Genomic DNA, 22,512 nt, shown 5'->3' with positions numbered 1-22,512 from the left:
TCATTAGGAGAAGGTCAAGATGGATCATCCACTTGGCACTTCAGGCTGAAGGTTGTTGCAAATGCTTCAGCTTTGTCTTTTGTACTCTAGCTATTATCATAACAGTTATGAACCCTTTGTACTACACCTTCCCTCTGTCTTTCATTTTACTAATTAACATGAGCTATTTACATATCCTTGTTGTGTTCTCAGCTCTTATTGAGGATGTGAAGGACTCTATAATTTTCCACAGAAAGAGATTTCCACTTCTGGTCCACAGTATAAAGGTGATGAACAGAAATTTTCATTGTCTTCTCTCTTCTCTTTCCCTTCTTCTGGGTACTCTTTGTTACTCTGACTTGAAAGGATGAAACTTGTTGATTTTCCATAAAGATTTGTACAGCTGTAGAGCTGCTGCTGCAACAAATTAATTATTACACAATGCCTCATTCAGATAGACAAACAGAAGGACAAAGAATCTTCTGAGGAAAAAAATGATGATTGTTCTGCTAATACTAATAGGATTTTATTTTTCTGTAGGTAAAGGTTCAACTTGCACACAGTGATTCTGCTCCAAAATAGGCCTGAACATCTATGGAATTTCATCAGAATATATGCTGTCACAGACATCAGCAATAAAAGAAATATACAGAGGTTGAGAATTACACTTTCTTTGTAGACTTATAGCGTTATTAAGGTCTGTAGTAAGATCTCTGAAGTATTTTGATCTCCAGATTTAACTTCAGAGGCAATGAAGCAGGAATTTGTTCCACAATGGTTACAGTGGCAATTGTAGGAACTTCTAGTCTTGCTTCTTCATTGCACAAGATAGTTGCTGCTTCAGGTTACTGCTGTATGTCACTGGTGTCTTCAGCAGAATGAACAGTAAGATTTTCAGCCTTAATACCTCCTTCAAATTATGTTATTCTCTCTCACAAGGTATTTGGGATAACGTGATCTTCAAGTAAAGTAGGGTTCAGGATGTCCTTCCATGACAAATCATCGAAATCCGTGGCATCTTGATCATCACCCTTTTCATTCTCTTCCAAAAGCAAATTATGATCTAGGATGGCCATTTTCATCCTTGCTGCAACTGTCTCACACTTCATCAAGCCTCTCATCAAACAGCAATAAAAGATCTACTATATCCTCCTGTGATCACAGGGCTGAAGTTTATTTATGAACAGTAATTCACAATATTCTGTATCAAATTGAGTTCCATATGTAATTGGTGAGTGTAAAAGATGCAAAGCTTGACATGCTTCTCTCTTTAACAAGGAACAACGTTGCTTCGGAATAACATTTAGATTACAACAAAATGTACCAGTGATCTCTCCTCGCACCTACAGTAATTACCTTTTGTGCCAGGAAGGCGATGGTTTAGTGACATTATCGCTAAACTACTAATCAAGAAAATCAGCTGATGCCCTGGGTTCAAATACTGCCATGGCAGATAATGGAATTTAAAGTTAATAAAACATATGTGGAATTAAGAGTCAACCGATGACCTCGAAACCATTGTTGTTTGTCAAAAAATCAATCTGGTTCCCTAATGCCCTTTAGGGAAGGAAATCTGCCATCCTTACCTGGTCTGGCCTACATGTGACTCTGGAACCACAGCAATGTAGTTAACTCTCAACTGGCCTAGCAAGCCACTCAGCTGTATCAAGCATTACAAAGTCTCAACAAAGCATCGAAACTGGATGGACCACCTGGCATCGACTTAGGCACCGGAAAAAGCAACAGCAAAACAAACAATCCTGTCAACCCTTCAAAGTCCTCCTTATTAACATATGGGGATTAGTGCCAAAATTGGGAAAGCTGTCTCACAATTAGTCAAGCAGCAGCCTGACATAGTCATTCCCACAGAATCATACCTTACAGATAACACCACAATTAGCGTCCATGGATATGGAGGTACAGTGATATACAGTCGGGAAGGAATTGCCTTGGAAGTCTGTAACATCATCTCTGGACCCCATGAAGTCTCATAGCTTGAGGGCAACAAAACCTCTTACTGGTTACCACGTACTGTCCTCCTTCGGCTGATGAATCAGTATTCCCCATGTTGAGCAATACTTGGAAGCACTGAGGGTGGCAAGGGTGCAAAATATACTCTGGGTGAGGGATTTCAATGTCCACCACCAAGAGTGGCTCGGCAGCTGCACTATTGATCAAGTTGGTCAGGTCCTAAAGGATATAACTGCTAGATTGGGGCTGCAGCAGGTGGTAAAGGAACCAATAAGAGCAATAAACATACTAGACCTCATTGTTACTAATCTGCCAGCTGCAGATGCATCTGAGGAGACCTTTGCATTGCGAATAACCTCCATCATGTTGAATGGCACTATCACCGTGCTAAATGGGACAGACTTCAACAGATCCAGCTACTCAAGACTTGGCATTCATGAAGCGCTCTGGGCCATCAACAGCAGTGTAACCGTACTCCAGCACAATCTGCAACCTTATAGTCTGGCATATCCCCCATTCAACCATTACCATTAAGTCAGGGGATCAAACCTGGTTCAATGGAGAGTGCAAGAGGGCATGCCAGGAGCAGCTTCAGGCATACCTAAAAATGAGGTGTCAACCTGGTAAAGCTATCAAACAGGGTTACTTGCATGTCAAATGGCATAAACAGCAGGTGAATGACAGAGTTCAGCAATCCCACAAGCAACGGCTCAAATCTAAGTTCTGCAGTCCTGCTACATCCACTCATGAATGGTGGTGGACAATTAAACAACTCACTGGAGGAGGGGGCTCCACAAATATCCCCATCCCCAATGGAGGAGCTCAGTACATCCGTGGAAAAGATAAGGCTGAAGCATTTGCAGCAATCTTGAGCTAGAAGTGCTGAGTGAATGATCCATCTTGGCTTCCTCCAGTGGTCCCCAGCGTCCAGCCAATTCGACTCACTCCACATGATATCAAGAAATGGTTGGAGACAGTGAATACTACAAAGGCAATGGGCCTGATAACATTCCGGCAATAATACGAAGATTTGTGCTCCAGAACTTGCAGCTCCCCTAGCCAAGCTCTTCCAGCACAGTTACAACACTGACATCTACCCAACAATGTGGAAAATTGTCCAGGAATGTCTTGTATACAAAAAGCAAAACAAATCCAACCTGGCCAATTATCACCCTATCAGTCAACTCTCGATCATCAGTAAAGTGATGGAAGGGGTCACCTGCTCAGAAATAACCTGCTCAGCCATGCCCAGCTTGGGTTTCGCCAGGGTCACTCAGTTCCTGACCTCATTACAGCCTTCGTTCAAACATGAAAGAAAGAGCTGAATTCCAGAGGTGAAGTGAGAGTGACAGCTCTTGACATCAAGGCCACATTCGACCAAGTGTGGCATCAAAGAGCTCTAGCAAAACTTGAATCAGTGGGTATCAGCGGGCAAAACTCTTTGCTGGTTGAAGCCATACCTAGGACATAGGAAGATGGTTGAGATTGTGGAAGATCCCCATCCTGAATTCGCAAATCCAGGACATCACTGAAGGAGTCCCTCAAGGTCGTGTCCAACAATCTTCAGTTGCTTCATCAATGATCTCCCCTCTGTCATAAGGTTAGCAGTGGGGATATTCGCCAACGATTACACAATGTTCAGCACCATTCACAACTCAGATACCGAAGAAGTCCATGCTTAAATGCAACAAGATCTGTACAGTATCCAAGCCTGGGCTGACAAGTGGCAAGTAATATTCGCACCACACAAATACCACGCAATGAACATCACCAATAGGAGACACTCTAACCACTGCCCCTTGATGGTGTTACCATCACTGAATTCCCCAGTGTCAACATCCTAGGGGTTACCAATGACCCGAAACTCAACTAAACTTGCCGCATAAACACAGAGCAGCTCAGAGACCAGGAATCCTGCAGCGAGTAACTCATCTCCTGACTCCCCAAAGCCTATCCACCATGTACAAGGTACAAGTCAGGAGTGTGATGAAATGCTCCCCACTTGCCAGGATGGATGCAGCTCCAACAACATTCAAGAAGCTTGGCACCATCCAGGACAAAACAGACAGCTTGATTGGCATCACATCTACAAACTCCCTCCACCACTGACGCTAATAGCAGCAGTGTGTAGTATCTACAAGATATACTGCAGAAATTCACCAAGATCCTTAGACAGCATCTTCCAAACCCACGACCATTTCCATTTCGAAGGACATGGACAGCAGTTACATGGGAACGCCACCACCTTGGAGTTCCCCTCCAAGCCACTCACTGTCCTGACTTGGAAATATATCGCCGTTCCTTCACAGTCACTTGTTCAAAATCCTGGCGTTCCCTTCCTAACAGCATTGTGGGTCAACCTACAGCACAAGAACTGCAGCGATTCAAGAAGGTGGCTCACCACTGCCTTCTTTAGGGCACTAGGTGTGGGCAATAAATGCTGGCTAGCCAGCGATGCCCATGTCCCGTGAATGTATTTTTAAAAAATGAAGTTGAAAGGTAAATGGCTGGAGAAACTCAAAATTCAACCAGTGTAGTATCAGAAAGAATGGACACTCCTGCTCCTAAGTACAATTTAAATTATTCTTTCAGCCACTGATCATGATGGGTAGCATAGTGAGTTTGATTCCAGCCTCAGGTGACTGTCTGGAGTTTGCAGGTTCTCCCCATGTCTGTGTGGGTTTCCTCTGGGTGCTCCAGTTTCCTCCCACAGTCCAAAGATGTGTGGGCTAAGTTGATTGGCCATGCTAAATTGCCTCTTAGTGCTGGTGGATTGAGCAGGGTAACTATGTGGGTTACTGGGATAGGGCCTGAGTAGGATTTTTGTTGGTGCAGGCTCGATGGGCTGAATGGCCTTCTGTACTGTGGGATTTTATGATTCTATGGTATCTACATACAAGAAATACTCTTGTGGCTGTGGCTCTGTCACTTCACCCAAAAAGAATACATCCTGTTCTTGACAGAAATATAGAGAATAGAAGCGGAAAGAGGCCATTTGGCCCTTCGAGCCTGCTCTGCCATTTGCTACAATCATTGCTGATCATCCAACTCAGTAGCCTAATCCTGCTTTTTCCCATTGATCTTCTGATCCCATTTGCCCCTAGTGCTATATCCAGCTGCCTCTTGAAAACATTCAATGTTTTGGCTTGGTTTCTGGAGCAGGATTTGAATAAAACCAAGATTGACACTCCAGAACAGTATAGAGGCAGTGCTGCATTGCAGTCTTTTGGATTGGGTGTTAACTGAAGCCCTGACTGATCTCTCAGGTTGACGTGAAAGATCACAAGATACTTTTTTGAAGAAGAACAGGGGAGTTTTCCCTGGTGCCCACTTCAATATTTTTCCTTTAAAATTTTAAAAAATCATCTTGTCATTATAACATTGCTGCTTATGGGACTTGCTGTACTCAAGTTAGCTGCCCGTGTTTCCTTGACACCATCTAGGACAAAGCAGCCTGCTTGATTGATTTGACTTGATTTATTATTGTCACATGTATTAACATACAGTGAAAAGTATTGTTTCTTGCTTGCTATACAGACAAAACATACCATTCATAGAGAAGGAAAGGAGAGAGTGCAGAATGTAGTGTTACAATCATAGCTAGGGTATAGAGAAAGCTCAACTTAATGTAAGGTAAGTCCATTCAAAAGTCTGACAGCAGTAGGGAAGAAACTGTTCTTGAGTCGGTTGGTACGTGACCTCAGAATTTTGTATCTTTTTCCTGAAAGAAAGAGGTGGAAGAGAGAATGTCCAGGATGCGTGGGGTCCTTAATTAAGTTGGCTGCTTTGCCGAGGCAGTGGGAAGTGCAGACAGAGTCAATGGATGGGAGGCTGGCACCTCTTCCACAAATATTAAATCCTTCCAACACCAATACAAAGTGACAGCAGGGTGTACCTTCAACAAGATGCACTGCAGAAACTCGCCAAAGCTCCTTAAGCAGCACCTTCCAAACACACAGCCACTACACCATGTAGGAGAATAAGAATAATACCTGGGAGCTCCACCACCTGGAAGTTCCTCTCCAAGTTGCACACCATGTTGACAGAAATATGCTGCTGTTCCTTCACTGTTGAGTCAAAATCCTGGAACTCCCTCCTCAACAACACTGTGGGTGCAGCGGCATTGCAGGGACTGCAGCAATTCAAGGCAGCAGCTCACCACTACCTTCTCAAGGGCAATTAGGGATGGACAATATGTGTTGGCCAAGCAAGCGACACCCACATCCCATAAATGAATAAAAAACAATTTCTTCTTATTTCAATAAGCCCTACTTCCTGAACTCCCAATGATCAAAACCATCTATTTATTTCTACTTATATACTATGTCCTCCTAACCCTTCATAATTTTAAACCTCTATCAAACCATTCTGTAGCCTCCTTATTCTAATGAAAACATTCCTAGTTTTTCCAATTTTTCTACTGATTGGATTTCTTCATACCAGACAGCATCCTAGTGAATCTGCACTGTTCCTTTGCCATTCCCCAAACATTAGTCATACAGCATGAAACCCAAATCTGCACATAGAACTCCAGCAGTGATCTTAATGTTTGATACTGATTTACTATTACATTTTTAAACACTATCCCGCTGCAATAAAAACCAGTATTCTTTTAGCTTTATTAAAAAATAAACATAAGTGCTTGAGATGTAGCTTTCAAGGTTTTGTAAACCTAAATTCCCAAATCCATCCACATCACAGACTCCATTCATTGTTTAAGTTATTTTCATTCTTTATGTTGATTAAAATTTGCCACCTCTCAGATGTTGACATTGAATTTCATTAGGCACACTTTCACTTATTTCAACCTTTTATGATTGTACTCTTGCTGTTTTCAGAAAATTATTTACTATCATATGAAAATTTGAATACTCTCCCTCAAGTGCTCAAATCAAATCATTAGTATACATATTGAAAAAGGATTGTTTCCTGAACAGAATCCTGTGAACATTGTACCCAGTGGGGAGATAGTGGTGTACATGCAGCAGAGTGGCATAATGATAGTGTCACTGGACTGGTAATCCAGAGATCCAAGGTAAGCTCTGGTGGCCAGTGTTCAAATCCCTCCATCGTGGATTCCAATTCAATAAAAATCTGGAATTAAAAGTCTAATGTTGACCAAGAAACCATTGTTGATTTTCATTAAAATCCCATCTGGTTCACGAATGGAAGGAAATCTGCCATTCTCACTTGGTGTAGCCTGCGTGTAACTCCATACCCAGAGCAATATGGGTGACACCTAAGTGCCCTCTGAAATGGCCAAGCAAGGCACTCATAGGAACATACAGAAGCATGGAAAGTAGAAGCAGAAGTTGGCCATTCTATCATTCGAGCCTGCTCCACCATTCATTTTGATCATCAAATTCAATATCCTTACACCGCTTCCCCCCCTCCCCCCGCCACTCCCCCCATATCCCTTTTAGCCTCAAGAGCTATATTCAATTTCTTCTTGAAATCAGACAACATTTTAGCCTCAACTACTTTCCGTGGTAATGAACTCCACACACACATCACCCTCTGGGTGAAGAAATTTCTCCTCGGAGATAGAATTGATTTACCTCAATTCTGAAAGGTTTACCCTTTATGACCCCTAGTTTTGGACTCCCCCGCTATTAGGAACATTCTTTCTGAATCGACCCTGTCTAACACTGCTAGAATTTAATAAGTTTCTATGAGATCCCCTCTCACTCTTCTAATCTCCATTGAACATAATCCTAACTGATTTCGTCTCTTCCTGCTGTCCCAGGAATCAGCCTGGTAAATCTTTGCTGTACTCCCGCTATAGCAAGGATATCTTTCCTCACAAAAGGACACCAAAACTGCACACAATACTCCAGGTGTGGCCTCACAAACATCCTATACAGTTGCAGCAAAATATCCCTATCTGTATACTCAAATCCTCTCGCTATGAAGGTCAACATACCATTTGCCTTCTTTATTGCCAGTTGTATCAAACCACTAAGATGAAACTGGATGGATCACCCAGCATTGTAGGCACTGAAATGACTATGGCATATCCAGCCCTACTGACCCTGCAAAGTCCTCCTTACATTTAGGGGCTTGTGCCAAGATTGGCCTGACATAGTCATACTCATGGAGTCATATCTTACAGATCATGTCACAGGCACTTCAATCAGCCAGCAGAGGAGACTGCAGTGATAAAGAGCCAGGAGGCAGTTGCTCTGTAAGTCCTCACCATCGATTCCAGCTTCCACGAAGTCTCATGACATCAGGTCAAATGTGACACCACTTGGTGGCAAAGGTTCGGAAAGTACTCTGGGCGGAGGACTTCAATGTCCTAAGGGACATAATTGTTAGACTGGGTCTGTGAACCAACAAGAGGGAATGACAGACTTGACCTCATCCTTACCAACCTGCATGCCACAGGTGCAAATGTAAACAACAATATAAATAGAATGACTACCGCACAGTCCTTGTGGAGACAAAATTTCACTTTCACATTGTGTTGTGAGGTACGATCACCGTGCTAAATGGGATAAATTTTGAACTGATCTAGCAACTCAAGACTGGCATGCATGAGGAGTTGTGGGCCATCAGCAGTAGCATTGGACTCAACCACAATCTGTTAGCTTATTCTTGACATATCCATAATCTACCAATACCACCAAATCAGGGGATCAACCCTGGTTCAAAGAGTGAAAGAGGGCATGAAAGGAGTAGCACCAGGCATACCTAAATATTAGGTGATAACCTGCTAAAGCTACAACACAAGACTATTGCAAACAGCATAAGCAGCATGTGATAGACAGAGCCAAGTGATTCCACAACCAATAGATCGAATCTAAGCTCTGGAGTCCTGCCATATCCCGTCATGAAATGTGGTGGATAGTTAAACAACTCACTGGAGGAAGAAGCTCTATAAATGTCCTCATCCTCAATGATGGAGGAGCCCAGCACGAGTGCAAAAGATAATGCTGAAGTATTTGCAACATTCTTCAGCCAGCAGCGCTGAGTGGATAATTTAAATTTTAAGTTCATTTATTAATGTCACAAATAAGCTAACATTAACACTACAATGACGTTACTGTGAAAATCCCCTAACTGCCACACTCTGATGCCTGTTTGGGTACACTGAGGGAGAATTTAACATGGCCAATGCACCTAACCAGCACTTCTTCTGGACTGTGGGAGGAAACCAGAGCACCCAGACGAAACCCACACAGACTCTACACAGATGGTGACCCAAGCTGGGAATCGAATCCAGGTCCCTGGTGCAATGAGGGAGCAGTGCTAACCACCGTGCCACCCTATAATCCATTTCAGTCTCTTCCAGTGGTCCCCAGCATCACAGATGTAATCTCCAGCCAAATCAATTCACTTCACATGATATCAAGAAAAGCCTGATGGCACTGGATACCGCAAAGCCTTGGTTCAAATCTGGACAAAAGAGCTGAACTCCAGTGGTGAGGTAGCAGTCACTTCTTTTGACATCAAGGCAGTATTTGATCAAGTGTGGCATCAGAGAGCCCTAACAAAACCGGTGTCAATGGGAATCAAGGGGAAAACTTTCCGCCAGTTGGAGTCAGACCTAACATAAAGGAAGATGGCCGTGGAAGATGAAGGTCAATCACCTCAGTTCCAGGATATCACTGGAGGAGCTCCGTAGGGTAGTGTCCTAGGCCCAATCATCTTTCAGCTGTTTTATAGATGATCCTCCAACCAACATAAGGTCAGAAATAGGATATTTACTGATGACTGCACGATGTTGAGCAATTCCTCAGACACTGATGCAATGTGTGTTCATTTGCAGCAAGATCATATTCAGGCTTGGATTGCTAAGTGGCAAGTAACATTTGTGCCATGCAAATACCAAGCAATGTCCATTTTCAAGAAGAGAAAATCAAGCTATCACACCTTGACACTCAATGACATTAGCATTGCTGAATTTCCAACTGAACTGGACTAGCCATATAAATACTATGGCTAAAAGAGCAGGTCTCTGGCTAGGAATCCTGTGATGAGTAATTCAACTCCCGGCTCCCTAAAGCCTGTCTACGATCTACAAGGCAAAAGCCAGGAGTGTAGATGGATACTCTCCACTTTCCTGGATGAATGTATCTCCAACAACACTCAAGAAGCTCAACGTCATCCAGGAGAAAGCAGCCCACTTGATTGGCATCCCTTCCACAAGCAATCACACCCTCCACTACTGACACAGTGTGCCCCATCTACAAGATGCACTGTAGAAACTCACCTTATATAGTACCTTCCAAACCCAAACTGCTATAATCTAGGAGGGCAAGGTTAGCAGATGCATCCGAACACCACTACCTAGAAGTTCCCCTCCATGTCACTCGCCATCCTGACTTGCAATATATATATATCACCATTCCTTCACTGTTGCTGCGTCAAAATCTTGGCACTTCTTCCCGAACAGCACTGTGTGTGTACTACACCACCTAGACTCCAGTGGTTCAAAGCAGCTCACCATCATCTTCTCAAGGGCAATGTAGAATGGGCAGTAAATTCTGGCCTAGCAAATGATACCTGCTACCCATGAATCAATTTCTAAAAATCTTTTCGGCATTCTGAGAAATTGTCTTTAACCCCTACTGAAGGTTTCGTATAATGAGTTTCTTTTTTTTTTACCCGATTTGCTTTACTTTCCCTAATTTTACACCTCTTAACCTTCCATATTTTCCTGTGGAGTACATTGTCTGGAAATCCCTACACAATACGTCCACTGTGTTTCCCTCATCCACCATCTTCATCGTCCTTTTAAGAAACGACCAGGTCTGTCAAGCGTAATTTATTTACGAAATTCATGTTAGCTACTACTCATTACTTTCCTCATTAGGACGTTTGGTAATTTCACTGTTAATTAAAGATTGCATCATTTTTCCTACCTCAGGTTGACGTCGAATGAAAATAGAAAATGCTGGAGCAACTCAGCAGATCAGGCAAACAGTCGTACGGATTTGACCCATTAACTGTTTCTCTCTCCACGGGTAACGCTAAGGCTTGCTGTGTTTTTCCAGTATTTTCTGCTTTTATTTCAGATTTCCAGAAACCGTAGTATTTTGCTTTCATTACAGTGTAATTACCCGGGTTAGCTTTGTCTCCAATTTCAAAATTAAGTATTACATTAGCTGCTCTCCAAAACTAAGGTGCACTTTCATTTATTTATCACATCGTTCAAATTACTTTAATGAATTGAAATTTCCTTCCTCCCAATATCCTTTTCTGATGTGAGGCACTTGCTAACTAATTCTTCACAAATTTCCATTCATTCTTGCTTATCATCCTGTTCTCTTCTAAGATGGCCCACTTCCACTTTTTGTAATTCTCTCTTATTTATATATTTGTAGAGTAGTTTACGGTTTTGTCTGGGAGTCTCTCCTCACATACACCCTCTTAGCTTTCTTAAGGTTTTCTGCTGATTTCTTTCTTCTGTTTGCATTTTCTTATTTTTATCATTTTCCTTTTCTACACTTCCCCCTTTTAAATGTTTATTTGTTCTGCACCTTTACAACCTCCTTTTTAAAAACATCCCATTGTTGTGTGTATCAATTTCCTCTCTCTTTATCTTGCTAACATCTGCCCTATTCCAATCCAGTATCTTAATTTTTTCTAATATATTTAATTTCAATTTAGAACATGAAGCTTTTCAAGTTATCACCTCCATAAGCTACGTATCCACACTTGGTTCATCAGCATACAAAGTTCTGCTAGGGGATGGGGTTTGACACACATTTTTGGAATTCTGTCCTTTCTCTTTCCCCATCAACGAATGGGTGATTAAAAGCATTTGAAACAATTTTTTTTATACCTGCTCTTCCCCTTCATCTATCTACAGGTTTCCTCTTCTGTTTTCTTTGAGAACGTAAGAACAGGAGTAGGCCATTTAGCTGTCTGAAATTGTTACACTAGTCAACTGGTTGACCTATATAATGGAACTCTATATAGAGTACTTATACAATAGCCTTAAAAGTGGAGATTGGGTTACTTGTTACATACCACAAGTGTGACCAGATCCCAAAATATTTGTGTGAAATGTCATGAGAAATCCTCCCATATATAAAATAATGAATCAGTTTGTGAAAGACAGACCTGAATATACCACACTTGAAATCTAAGTAACTGCTCCGGACATTAGAAAGAACTGGATCTAATTTTCCATTCAAAAATATATTCATATCCAGTCAGTTGTGATATAGCATGTTGACATAAAAAATTGGAAGGTGGTGATAATTTGGTGATCATGCTTCTCTATTCATCAATTGAATGTGATTTACACTATTATATATAATCCATTTAAATCTCCTGAGATAATTGTCACATTAAGAAGGTTCTCTGATTCACAAAGGTAAGTAAATAAAAACTGCTCCATATTTAGTTTTCCTCACATCTTCATCATGACAATCTCCATCAAATAATATTCGCTAACGGTACTGGATCCACAACAGAGGAATCCAATGTGTCTCATATAGTACACCTCGGCCTATGCCTAAACATGCTCTCAAATTTGGTTAATGCAACCAACATTTTCGAAGTCCTGTTATGGATTTGCCTGGTAAATAGACACAGATTTAACAAAAAGGAATGGTGGGATATAAGGATGATGTGAGGGGTATAATTGTATACTCCTGCAGAAGTAGATAGGCTGATTTAATATCACACAAGGCGGCCAGGGAAAGAGCAAGCCAGTTAACAGTAGAGGTCCTTTGTAAAGTCTTGTAGCCATGTTAATGCAGAAACCTGCATAAAAGCAGATTACCTATCTTTACTGAACCAGGCAAAGATGATTTTCAGACTGGATCATCATCCTGGTATTGTGTAACTATAAGCTGGATCTGACTTACAGATTTGTTTAAGATGGATATTGTTTAAGGAAACAGAGTATTTCTCCTGAATTCAGGTGTGTGGTATACATTTTGAAACAAAGGGTAATTTCTACATAAAACTGCGTGTATGTGTATAATTTCAATGTTTACATGTCTAATAGAATTACTGTCTGATTAGTGTGTATTTTTTTCATTCATTTAATAAATAGTATTTAGTAACTGGTGCACTTGGACTGGACTGCTTATTTTCACAAGTGGTTTCATGTGACTCCTCACACCATTTTTAAAAAAACCATAATGTACATCGCCATGAACTGGTTGAGAGGCCCTCACAGATAATATCAGGGTGGTTTGTGAGAATCCAATTATGTGAGAAATCAAATATCATGTCCATTTCATTTAATGAACACACACATTTCTTTGTACTTTGAAGTGCTTCAAAAGGCTAGTCATGGCACGAATCAATTCCAGTGTCCCGGACTACCTGGATCCACTGCAGTTTGCCTATTGCCGCGACAGGTCCACAGCAGATGTCATCTCCCTGGCTCTGCACTCAACCCTGGAACACCTAGATAACAAGGATACACCCATGTAATACTCTCATTTATTGACTAAAGCTGTCTTCAACTTCATTATTCCCATGAAATTCATCTACAAACTCCATGGCCTGGGCCTCGGCACCTCCCTTGTGACTGCATCCTGAATTTCTTAACACAGAGACAACAAACAGTAAGGATAGGCAGCAACACCTCCTCCACGATCATCCTCAACACCAGTGCCCCAAGAGGCTGTGTTCTCAGCCCACTACTACGCACCCTACACACCCATGACTGTGTGGCCAAATCCCCCTACAATTCGATTTTCAAGTTTGCTGACGACACTACCATAGTAGGTCAAATCTCAAACAATGACGAGACAGGGTATAGGAATTAGATAGGGAATCTGATGAATTGGTGCCGCAACAATAATTTCTCTCTCAATGTCAACAAAACGAAGGAGACTGTCATCGACTTTAGGAAGCGTAAAGGAAAGAACAAGCCCCTGTCTACATCAATGGGGACGAAGTAGAAAGGGTTGAGAGCTTCAAATTTTAAGGTGTTCAGATTCACCAACAACCTGTCCTGGTCTCCCCATGCCAACGCTATAGTTAAGAAAGCCCACCAACACCTCTACTTTCCCAGAAGACTAAGGAAGTTTGACATGTCAGCTAGGACTCTCACCAACTTTTACAGATACAACATAGAAAGCATTCTTTCTGGTTGTATCACAGCCTGGTGTGGCTCCTGCTTTACCTAAGACTGCAAGGAATTACAAAAGGTCGTGAATGTAGCCCAATCCATCATGCAAACCAGCCTCCTATTCATTGACTCTGTTTACACTTACCGCTGCCTTGGCAAAGCAGCCAGCGTAATTAAGGTCCCACACACCTTGGACATTCTCTCTTCCACCTTCTTCCGTTGGGAAAAAGATACAAAAGGCTGAGGTCACGTACCAATCAACTTAAGAACAACTTCTTCCCTGCTGCTGTCAGACTTTTGAATTGGCTTACCTTGCATTAAGTTGATCTTTCTCTACACCCTAGCTATCACCGTAACACTACATTCTGCCTTCTCTCGTTTCCTTCTCTATGAACTGATTAGAACATTCCAGTCAGCTTCTGACAATAAGCCATTAAGAATTTTCAATTAGCTACCCACTACTTGTGAGCCAGTAGCTCCTTGGCTACCATTCCAGCCTGTTGGAAAATTGCCTGAAGTGGGATGATGCTAGCAAATTGGCATGCAGGCTGGCAACTGCATGCAAGAAACAATACTTTTCACTGTACATTAATTCATGTGATAATAATAAATCAAATCAAATTATTTAGAATAGTAGATTATGGAGCAGGATAGATCACTGAACCTTCATACTGCCAATCTCAAAATCAACTCCTTTTGTTACAAATATATAAATTGGTTTCTTTGTACAAAACAACACCTGCTTTTCAGCTATTTCATGGCAGGGGTTAGGAGAAGGAGAAAGAAATCAAACTTGACACATTTTTGCTTCTCTGGATTAAGTTATCCATTCTGATTCTTTTTTTGTTATTATTTCCTTTAGCTGAAGCCAAATCACAAGATATCTAAAACATTAAAAAAACTTTGTTAAATGAATCAATACTTTATCATTTAAATAGTTACAATTCCTCCCCCCAAAAGACACTCGGGATTGACATAAATCTGTTTTTTTCTCCTCAAAGGATTGAATAAATTTCAGACATGCTTGCTTCATACAGATGACAATGAGATTCCATCTATTCCTGCGCGCACACAATGTAGGAGAAGACTGCTGCAGGTTGTCAGTTATAACCAGTAAGTAGACCTAGCAATTGAAAAGTATCAATGAACATACGACTTTACAAAAAGTATCTAGGGAGAAAAAGTCAAGCAAACAATATCAGATACTATTTCAGGAAGCTCATAAGGTAAACAAAATTTCATTATGTATTGTCAATTCTTTGCTTGCACTCTTCCAAAATAAATTCCTGGTTTAAGCTGCTTTCTGACTATTGTATCAATTGTTGAAGCAAATTAAGGATTTGGATAAGGAAAACAATCAGAGATGTGAGATACTGTCACTTCAGTGTTGAGAGGGTAATGATATGCAGATATTCTCCACAACAAATATTTCTGACAATGCATCCATAAATATCTTATTTTCTTAAGCTTTGACACTGCACAAGGATTAGAACAAGTGTTTCAACGGGGAAGGTAGTTGAACAGTTTGGGCAGGATTTGGTTTTTTGGGTCAGGATCCCAGCACCAAGGTCAACTGGGAATCACAACCTCACACAGCAAGAAAAAGTCTCTAGAAAACATGGCCAAATAGTGCTCTGAGGGGATGGAGTTCATCATTCAATTAAGGACAGTGTGCAGGGAAGTTACAGGACGAATAGCAGTGAAGCCCGCAGTTCAGGTCAGAAGGTGACCTGACCTGAAGGTCAGACATAGGTTCATTTTGGGGAACGTATCTTTTATGACCTCAACACCCAGGCCACCATTTGGAGACTTCACAGCTTGTGACTGCAGCTGACACCAAGCAGGAAGGGAGGTTCTCAAAGTCTGCCTGGAATGCTGGCTCACTGCTCTGATGCTGGGAGGCTGCCTCCAGGCACATGGCCTTGTCCTTGACATCTCAGGTGGCATGTACTGACTGGAACATTCCAGTCAGCCTCTGACAATAGGCCATTAAGAATTTTCAATTGGCTACCTAGTACTTGTGAGCCAGTAGCCTTTTGGCTACCATTCCAGCCTCTGGGAAAATGGTCCGAAGTGGGATAATCATAGCAAATTGGCATGCAGGCTGGCAACTTGAATTTTCACTCTGTCTCACCTGTATTCGTGCTTGTAAGGGGCAGAAAATGCAGCCCTTGATCTTTTATTTCAAGTCCCAAGAAGAGACAATGAAATATTGCTGGAATAGCCAAGATTTCAAATTTATTCAGCAAAACCAACAAGAATAACAAGACAGAGCAACTCACTCAACAATGACAGCAGAGCTTAGTGGTTTAACTATCGCAGTTAAAACTCTTGATGGTTTCTGGATTTTTCAACTTGTAAAATAAGTAATTTAATGAGCAATTAAAAGCCTCCATCAAGGAGCTTACATATAAATTTTCCTTATTTTTAAAAGCAAAATAAAGCAATTGATGGATACAAGAATAAAAAACTTTTCAACTGAGCTAATTCTAAATTTGCCTTTTTGAGTATTCAGCTCCACAGCCAGCTGATAAGATTCACAATGACAATTTTATAGAACTGCTTTTTGTAAGTTTACTATTATCTCATACTGTAAACCTGTTTCATCAGCAAGGCGCTGCTGCATGGTAGATTTGAAGAAATAAGATAAATCTCTTACCAGTCTGTTTATGCGAACAAATTCTTCTGGAGTTTTGGCCCAGAGTGGAAGTTCTACATCTGACACCACAGTTCCATCATCCATCACTCCCAGATTATAATTGTTGGAATTGACAAACATCTCCGGGAGATAATAAAATTCAGGAATCAGTTCCTATATAACAAATGAACGTCCATTTTACTAAAACAAGGCATAACAGTCACAGTCTACATCATCATAATCAACCTAATCATCAAACACCAGATAGATGAAAATGTTAATAAGTAATTCACCAACCATCCAATAAAGTGTCATTTTAACCTGGTAAGTACAATCAAGCTTGTTAGACACATTAGTGAAAACATTTATATATGATCATTACTTGAGATAAACTTCAGTTCAACAGCTTAAAAATGACTCTTTACAAACATATGCAATATCAGCACACTTCAATGACAATGCTTTTATAATTGTGTTGACAATGAAAATGGAATTGACAAGTGTGCTGAACACTGGGTGATGAATCTATAAAAATGTAAACATCCAAATTCAAATATTCATAAGAATGAAAAAGACTTGCATGCATACAGCATCTTTCGTGTTTCAAGACTTCTTAAAACATTTTTGACAAACAACAAATGAGATAAATGATTAATTGATTCACATTGGTTGAACAAAAAACATTGACTAGAATACTGGGAGTACTGTGGGATCTGTTACATCTCCTTGATTTAACTTTTTATCTGAAAGAAAGTACGTTCAATAAGACGACACACAGTCCTGCACTGAAGCATCAGTTTGGATTATATGCTTAAAACTACAGTTGTCCTTGAAACAATAATCTTCTAAACCAGAACTGAGAATGCCATCACTGACCCAAGTTGACAATTAAAATTAAACAAAGAAAACCTTTATCCTAAAAATTGTACTGTCCTAATGCTTTTGAATTTGAGACAAGGATTCAACAACTAGTTTCAGATTATTCATTCTTTATTTCGTTAAAGAAAAAGACAAATGCCTCTTGCAGTTTTTTGGCTGGGCCCCTCCATTCTCCAAATATGCATAGCTAGGATTTTGGAGGTAAAGGGGAAATAATATAATTCAAGTTGTTATACACAATACTCAGAGGGTTCTAAATCAAAGTGGGAGAAGTTAAAGATACTCTGGTGGTACAGCTGCTACCTCTAATAAAGCCATTTTGTCAGAAGTCATCAAATTAAGAGAACAACATTTTTTCATTGTTTATTGACCTGCATCGTATTTTTATGACTTGTCAAGTTTATTGAAAGATTGAACTCTTTGATATCATAATTCAACTGAGCCAAATCATTAAATTGTCTGCCTTCTGCAGTTTCCAATAATATTTTATTTCAGGTCCTTGCATTAAATACAAGATTATTTCTCTTTGCTTGAACTTGATTCTGCACAAACTATTAGATGTTATTGAACACATGTAAATTCGGTTTAGAGAGAGAGAAATTTTGACCTATAGTGAAAATAAAAACATCAGGAGATGTTTAAAATGTGTCGGACTCAACATCATGGCTTTACACCAAAGTCAAAATCACCCTCAGAGATAAAAAAGAAGGAAAAGTCAATGTTACTTTGGCCACCTTAATTATGGATGAGGTTTTGGAACATTCCAAATTTCTATGTGCTTTTGCAAACCATTCATATCACCTGTAACTAAGGCAGTGTTCCTCCCTCTAATCACTAACTGGAAAAAGTGTAGGAGTACTTGACTACTTAATTGGGCAAAAAATACAGATTCCTTCATAATGCAATAACTTATAATTGTTCCATCCATATCACACATTAACAGAAGGTATAATAAAAACTCCCCAATTTGAAAAGCAATGCAGCTCTATATTTAATATCTCCACATTTCTCTCTCTCTCTCTCTCACTCAAGCAAGTCCTTCACCTTTACACTTCCCAATTCATTTGTGGTAACTTCATACTCATTAACTGCACCGTTATTATTGCTGGTTAAAATAAATTAAGTACGCTGCAATCTGTTCTAGCACACTCATACAAAATAGGGGCAACATATGTAATTACTGCAGTATCTGAAAATCACAGCAAGTGCCTGATGTAAAATTTGTTTGGCTCTTACAAGCGCGAACCACATGCCATTTAACAAGCAGAAAAATACAGGCTAGTCTGATGGCTATTATGTGCAGTGGCCCTGTGCAGCCATGTCAAAGGCAAGTGGCTCTGATCTAAATCCCTTGTTGTTATGGGTCAGTGGACCAGCAGTTCCTGGGCACCCCTTAGGGCCACTTGCAACAGCAGCAGCCTTCCAAGCAACTGACAGCAACAGAAGAGGTCATCAGATGCTGAGCAAGGTCAGGTTGGAGCAGTCAGTGCAGAGACAGCAGGGATCAAGAAAGGAATTAAGTTATTATCTCTTCCATCACCAAGTATGCCATTGTATACAGAATTGCAGATCCTTCCAAAAAAATTTTGCATTTAACTCAAATGATGAAAAGTCAAGTCATTGGGTTTATCTAACTTCAACAGGGCTGCTAACATGTGAGAAAACCATTACCAACTTATTAACATAAAAGGCAAATTGCAACTTTAAAAAATAATATAATTGCTACAACATGAATGAGTTGTGCAGATATTGTGTATGGAAAATACAAATACTTTAAGGAGAACAGCTAAAGCATCACATTTTATTCAACTTTATTTAAACACAATATACATAATCATGGCCTTATTCTTGCAAACCGGTTAAACATTAAATGTAACTTATTTAATCCTTATCTAAAGTTGGGCTTCCATTGAACTTATTTCTTAAAACATACTTTATGACATTTTAATGTTGTACTGGCTATTTTTAAACAGCCAAATTCGAAGAAATCATTAGCGTCTAAATTTCTACAGTGCCTTTCTTGATCACTTAAGCTCAGCAAGTGATTCAAAGCCAATGATTTTTTTTTGGAATGTAGACATTGTACACTATTGAGAAACACAGCAGACAATTTATGTACAGTAAAGTTCCATAATCAGTCCCAAGATTGAGGTTTTTTTTATTTTTGGCTTCATAGAGTCTCTACAGTGCAGAAGGAGGCCATTTGGCCCATTGAGTCTGGACTGATTCTCCAACAGCATCCCATCCTATCCCCGTGTATTTACCCCATTAAACCCTCTAAACTACACATCTTGGGACACAAAGGGGAAACTTATCATGGCCAATCTACCTAACCCGCACATCTTTAGACTGTGGGAGGAGATCAGAGTATCTGGAGATAACCCACACAGACATGGGGAGAATGTGCAAACTCTACACATCACCCAAAGTTGGAATCGATCCCAGATCCCTGGTGCTGTGAGGCAGCAGTGCTAATCACTGTGTCACTATGTCGCCCTATGAATGAATACCAGAAAGAGTGGAGGATCTCAAGATAACAGGATAAAGCCCTGAGCAAATGACACCATAGCGCACACCTTCCTTATTCAGAGCTACACAATATGGGATAAAATACAACAAATCAGGACCTAATTCAGCATCCTAAGTTCTCTAAGCAATGATGCAATACCCAGAAAAAGGGGAACATCAGGATAACACCATTGGTACAAGATATGGCGTTGCAGTATTCACTCATGTGCACAGGAGCTTGTAAGTCAAGGATTCTTACACCATGCCAAAACTCACAACTCTACAGACTGTACTCCTCTCCAGCCATATCAAAGGCACTGTTCAGGCCTCACCATCACCAGAAAATTTAAACAATTTTCCACCAAGGAAACTCTGCTGACAAGGAGGAAAATAAAATCAAGACACCCAGCAATGGGAGAGATGATAAGGAAAATCCTCTAGAATTAAATATAATAAATCAGAGCCTGTATCAGCAATTCACCTACCCAGATAAAGAAAGGAAACCAAGAGGGAGGGGAATACCAGGATCAGTCAAAGAACAGCAGACGTGATCTAGCAGTGTACATTTTCGTAAAAAGGATATGAGGAACAGAGCAGCATAACCTCATAACAAGCAGGATATGCATCCCCCACCCACTCCCCCTCTTTCCTGGGGAGCCCAAGCCTCAAGACAGTCTCAAAGTCCCTATGTAAGAGTATGCTGGTTGGTTGGGAAGTGGACTGTAATTGGTGAAGATGTTGTAATAGAAAATGCAGCAAGGAACAGTTAACTGTTTCAAATTCAAAACAGGCTGGTCAAGTCTGATTGGTCAAGGCATTTCAATGGGGAGTGAACCAAAAAATGTCTATCCCCCAAGCTTTCATTTAGATGGAAAAGGCCAAATGCTTGGACATGCTCTTTCTGTTTGCAAAAGACAGGGCCCTGTTCGCGAATATCTAAAGTTTCTATCACTTGCACGTGAACCAAACGACAAGTCCGACTGAAAATCTTATATTGATTTTCAATGTAATTCTTAGCACAATCAAGACTGCTTAGCAAATGCTGTTCAATTGCAGAATCACATTAATGTAGGACACTATGTTCTGTGTATTGCAATATAGACTGGTTGGGTATGGCCAATATTTTGCCAGATGTGAACAGCCGATGGGACCTGCCATTTAATATGATTCACCAATCATTGGGATATACAATCTACATACCTGGCAGCACACTTAAATTCATAAACCACCTTACTGCATAGCAATATCTCGACCACAGTCAACCAGCCTGGTTTTAAGTTGAAACAAAAGCTGGCAATTAATTGTGGCATTCTACATAGTAACACGTCTACCAATTAGCGTCCACTTGCCGACCAATTAGCACTCGCTTCCCATGCAACATAAATTGTTGTTCCCTTTACTGTTGGTTTACTTTGCATAGCTGTCCTGATCAGTGCAAGACAAAATGCTCCAATTGCATATCTCTTTTTCTGAGCAACACTCAAGTTCTAGATTACCAAACAACAACGTAGATCATATAAACCCAGATTCAGATCATTTGCTGGAGCAGGAACAACCAGCGCAGACCTGTTTAAATCAAGTCCTACTCAACAAACTTGAGTTTTTTTTAAATAAGTGACTGGATGAATAAACAAAATACAGTGAAAGTAATTCATATGGATTTCCAAAGAGCATTTGATTCCTAGGTGTACAGTATAAGAAGAAATGTAACAACTAGATAGAAAGTTCCTAAAGAAAATATGGGTGCTATTTTACATCACTCAAAACCCCTGCACATATGCAATTAAAACCAAGCCCAATAAGTAAATAAGTATTGACTGGGCTAGAGAAGTATTGTAAGATGCATGTCCCATTGGATCCTGACTTTTCAAGATATATTTGACAATTTAACCTTGGGTAGAGAGCATAGAATCTCAAAATTTGTTGGCACAAAAGTAGCAAGAAGGACTACAAAAATCTTCAGGAAAACAGGCAAGTTAACAGATTAAGTAGAGGGGTACCATTTGCAATTTAATGTATTAAGTGTAAAACAATTTGGAAAAAAAATCAAAAGATGGGACGATACATTAATTGAAAAGGCATTGATAAACAGAGAAACCAGAGGGATTCAGTGCAGGTTAGCAAAGCTATAAAAATCAAATATTATTTTCTAATTTATAAACTTGAGTATTTGAGTACAGGCGGAAAGGAATAATGAATTTAATACTAAAAACATTGGTCAGGCCACAGATTAGGTACCCTTCTACAAAAAGGGGCATTAAAGCTATAGGGATTACATGTTGAGTAGATTGCTCAGAATTACATCATAGGTGGAAATGTCTGATTATGAAAACACTCCAAATACTGAGACTCTACTGGATTACTACTGGATTAGAGAAGTCCAACAGAAGATTGAAAAGAATTCTAAAACAATGAACAGTTTTTATAAATTGAATAGTGAAGAACTATTTTCTCCCATTGGAGAGTTGGTGATGAGAGGTCTTCAATAAGTGAA

The 22,512-nt window shown here is 40.2% G+C and overlaps 1 protein-coding gene across 1 annotated transcript in view; it reads right to left on the bottom strand.

Annotated features, from left to right (window-relative positions):
• Positions 1 to 22,512, bottom strand: part of lrba (LPS-responsive vesicle trafficking, beach and anchor containing) — an 888,619-nt gene that overhangs the window by 174,543 nt on the left and 691,564 nt on the right. Inside the window, exon 46 of the mRNA XM_080192970.1 lies at positions 16,653 to 16,805. Coding sequence (XP_080049096.1) covers positions 16,653 to 16,805 — 153 coding nt within the window. The remainder of the gene's footprint in view (positions 1 to 16,652; positions 16,806 to 22,512) is intronic.

The sequence above is a fragment of the Carcharhinus amblyrhynchos genome, chromosome 1 (assembly GCF_965287045.1).
Source record: "Carcharhinus amblyrhynchos chromosome 1, sCarAmb.v2.hapA, whole genome shotgun sequence".
Lineage (NCBI taxonomy): Eukaryota > Metazoa > Chordata > Chondrichthyes > Carcharhiniformes > Carcharhinidae > Carcharhinus > Carcharhinus amblyrhynchos.
The sequence above is the reverse complement of the archived record's forward strand: the minus strand, read 5'-3'. Positions and strand labels throughout refer to the sequence as shown.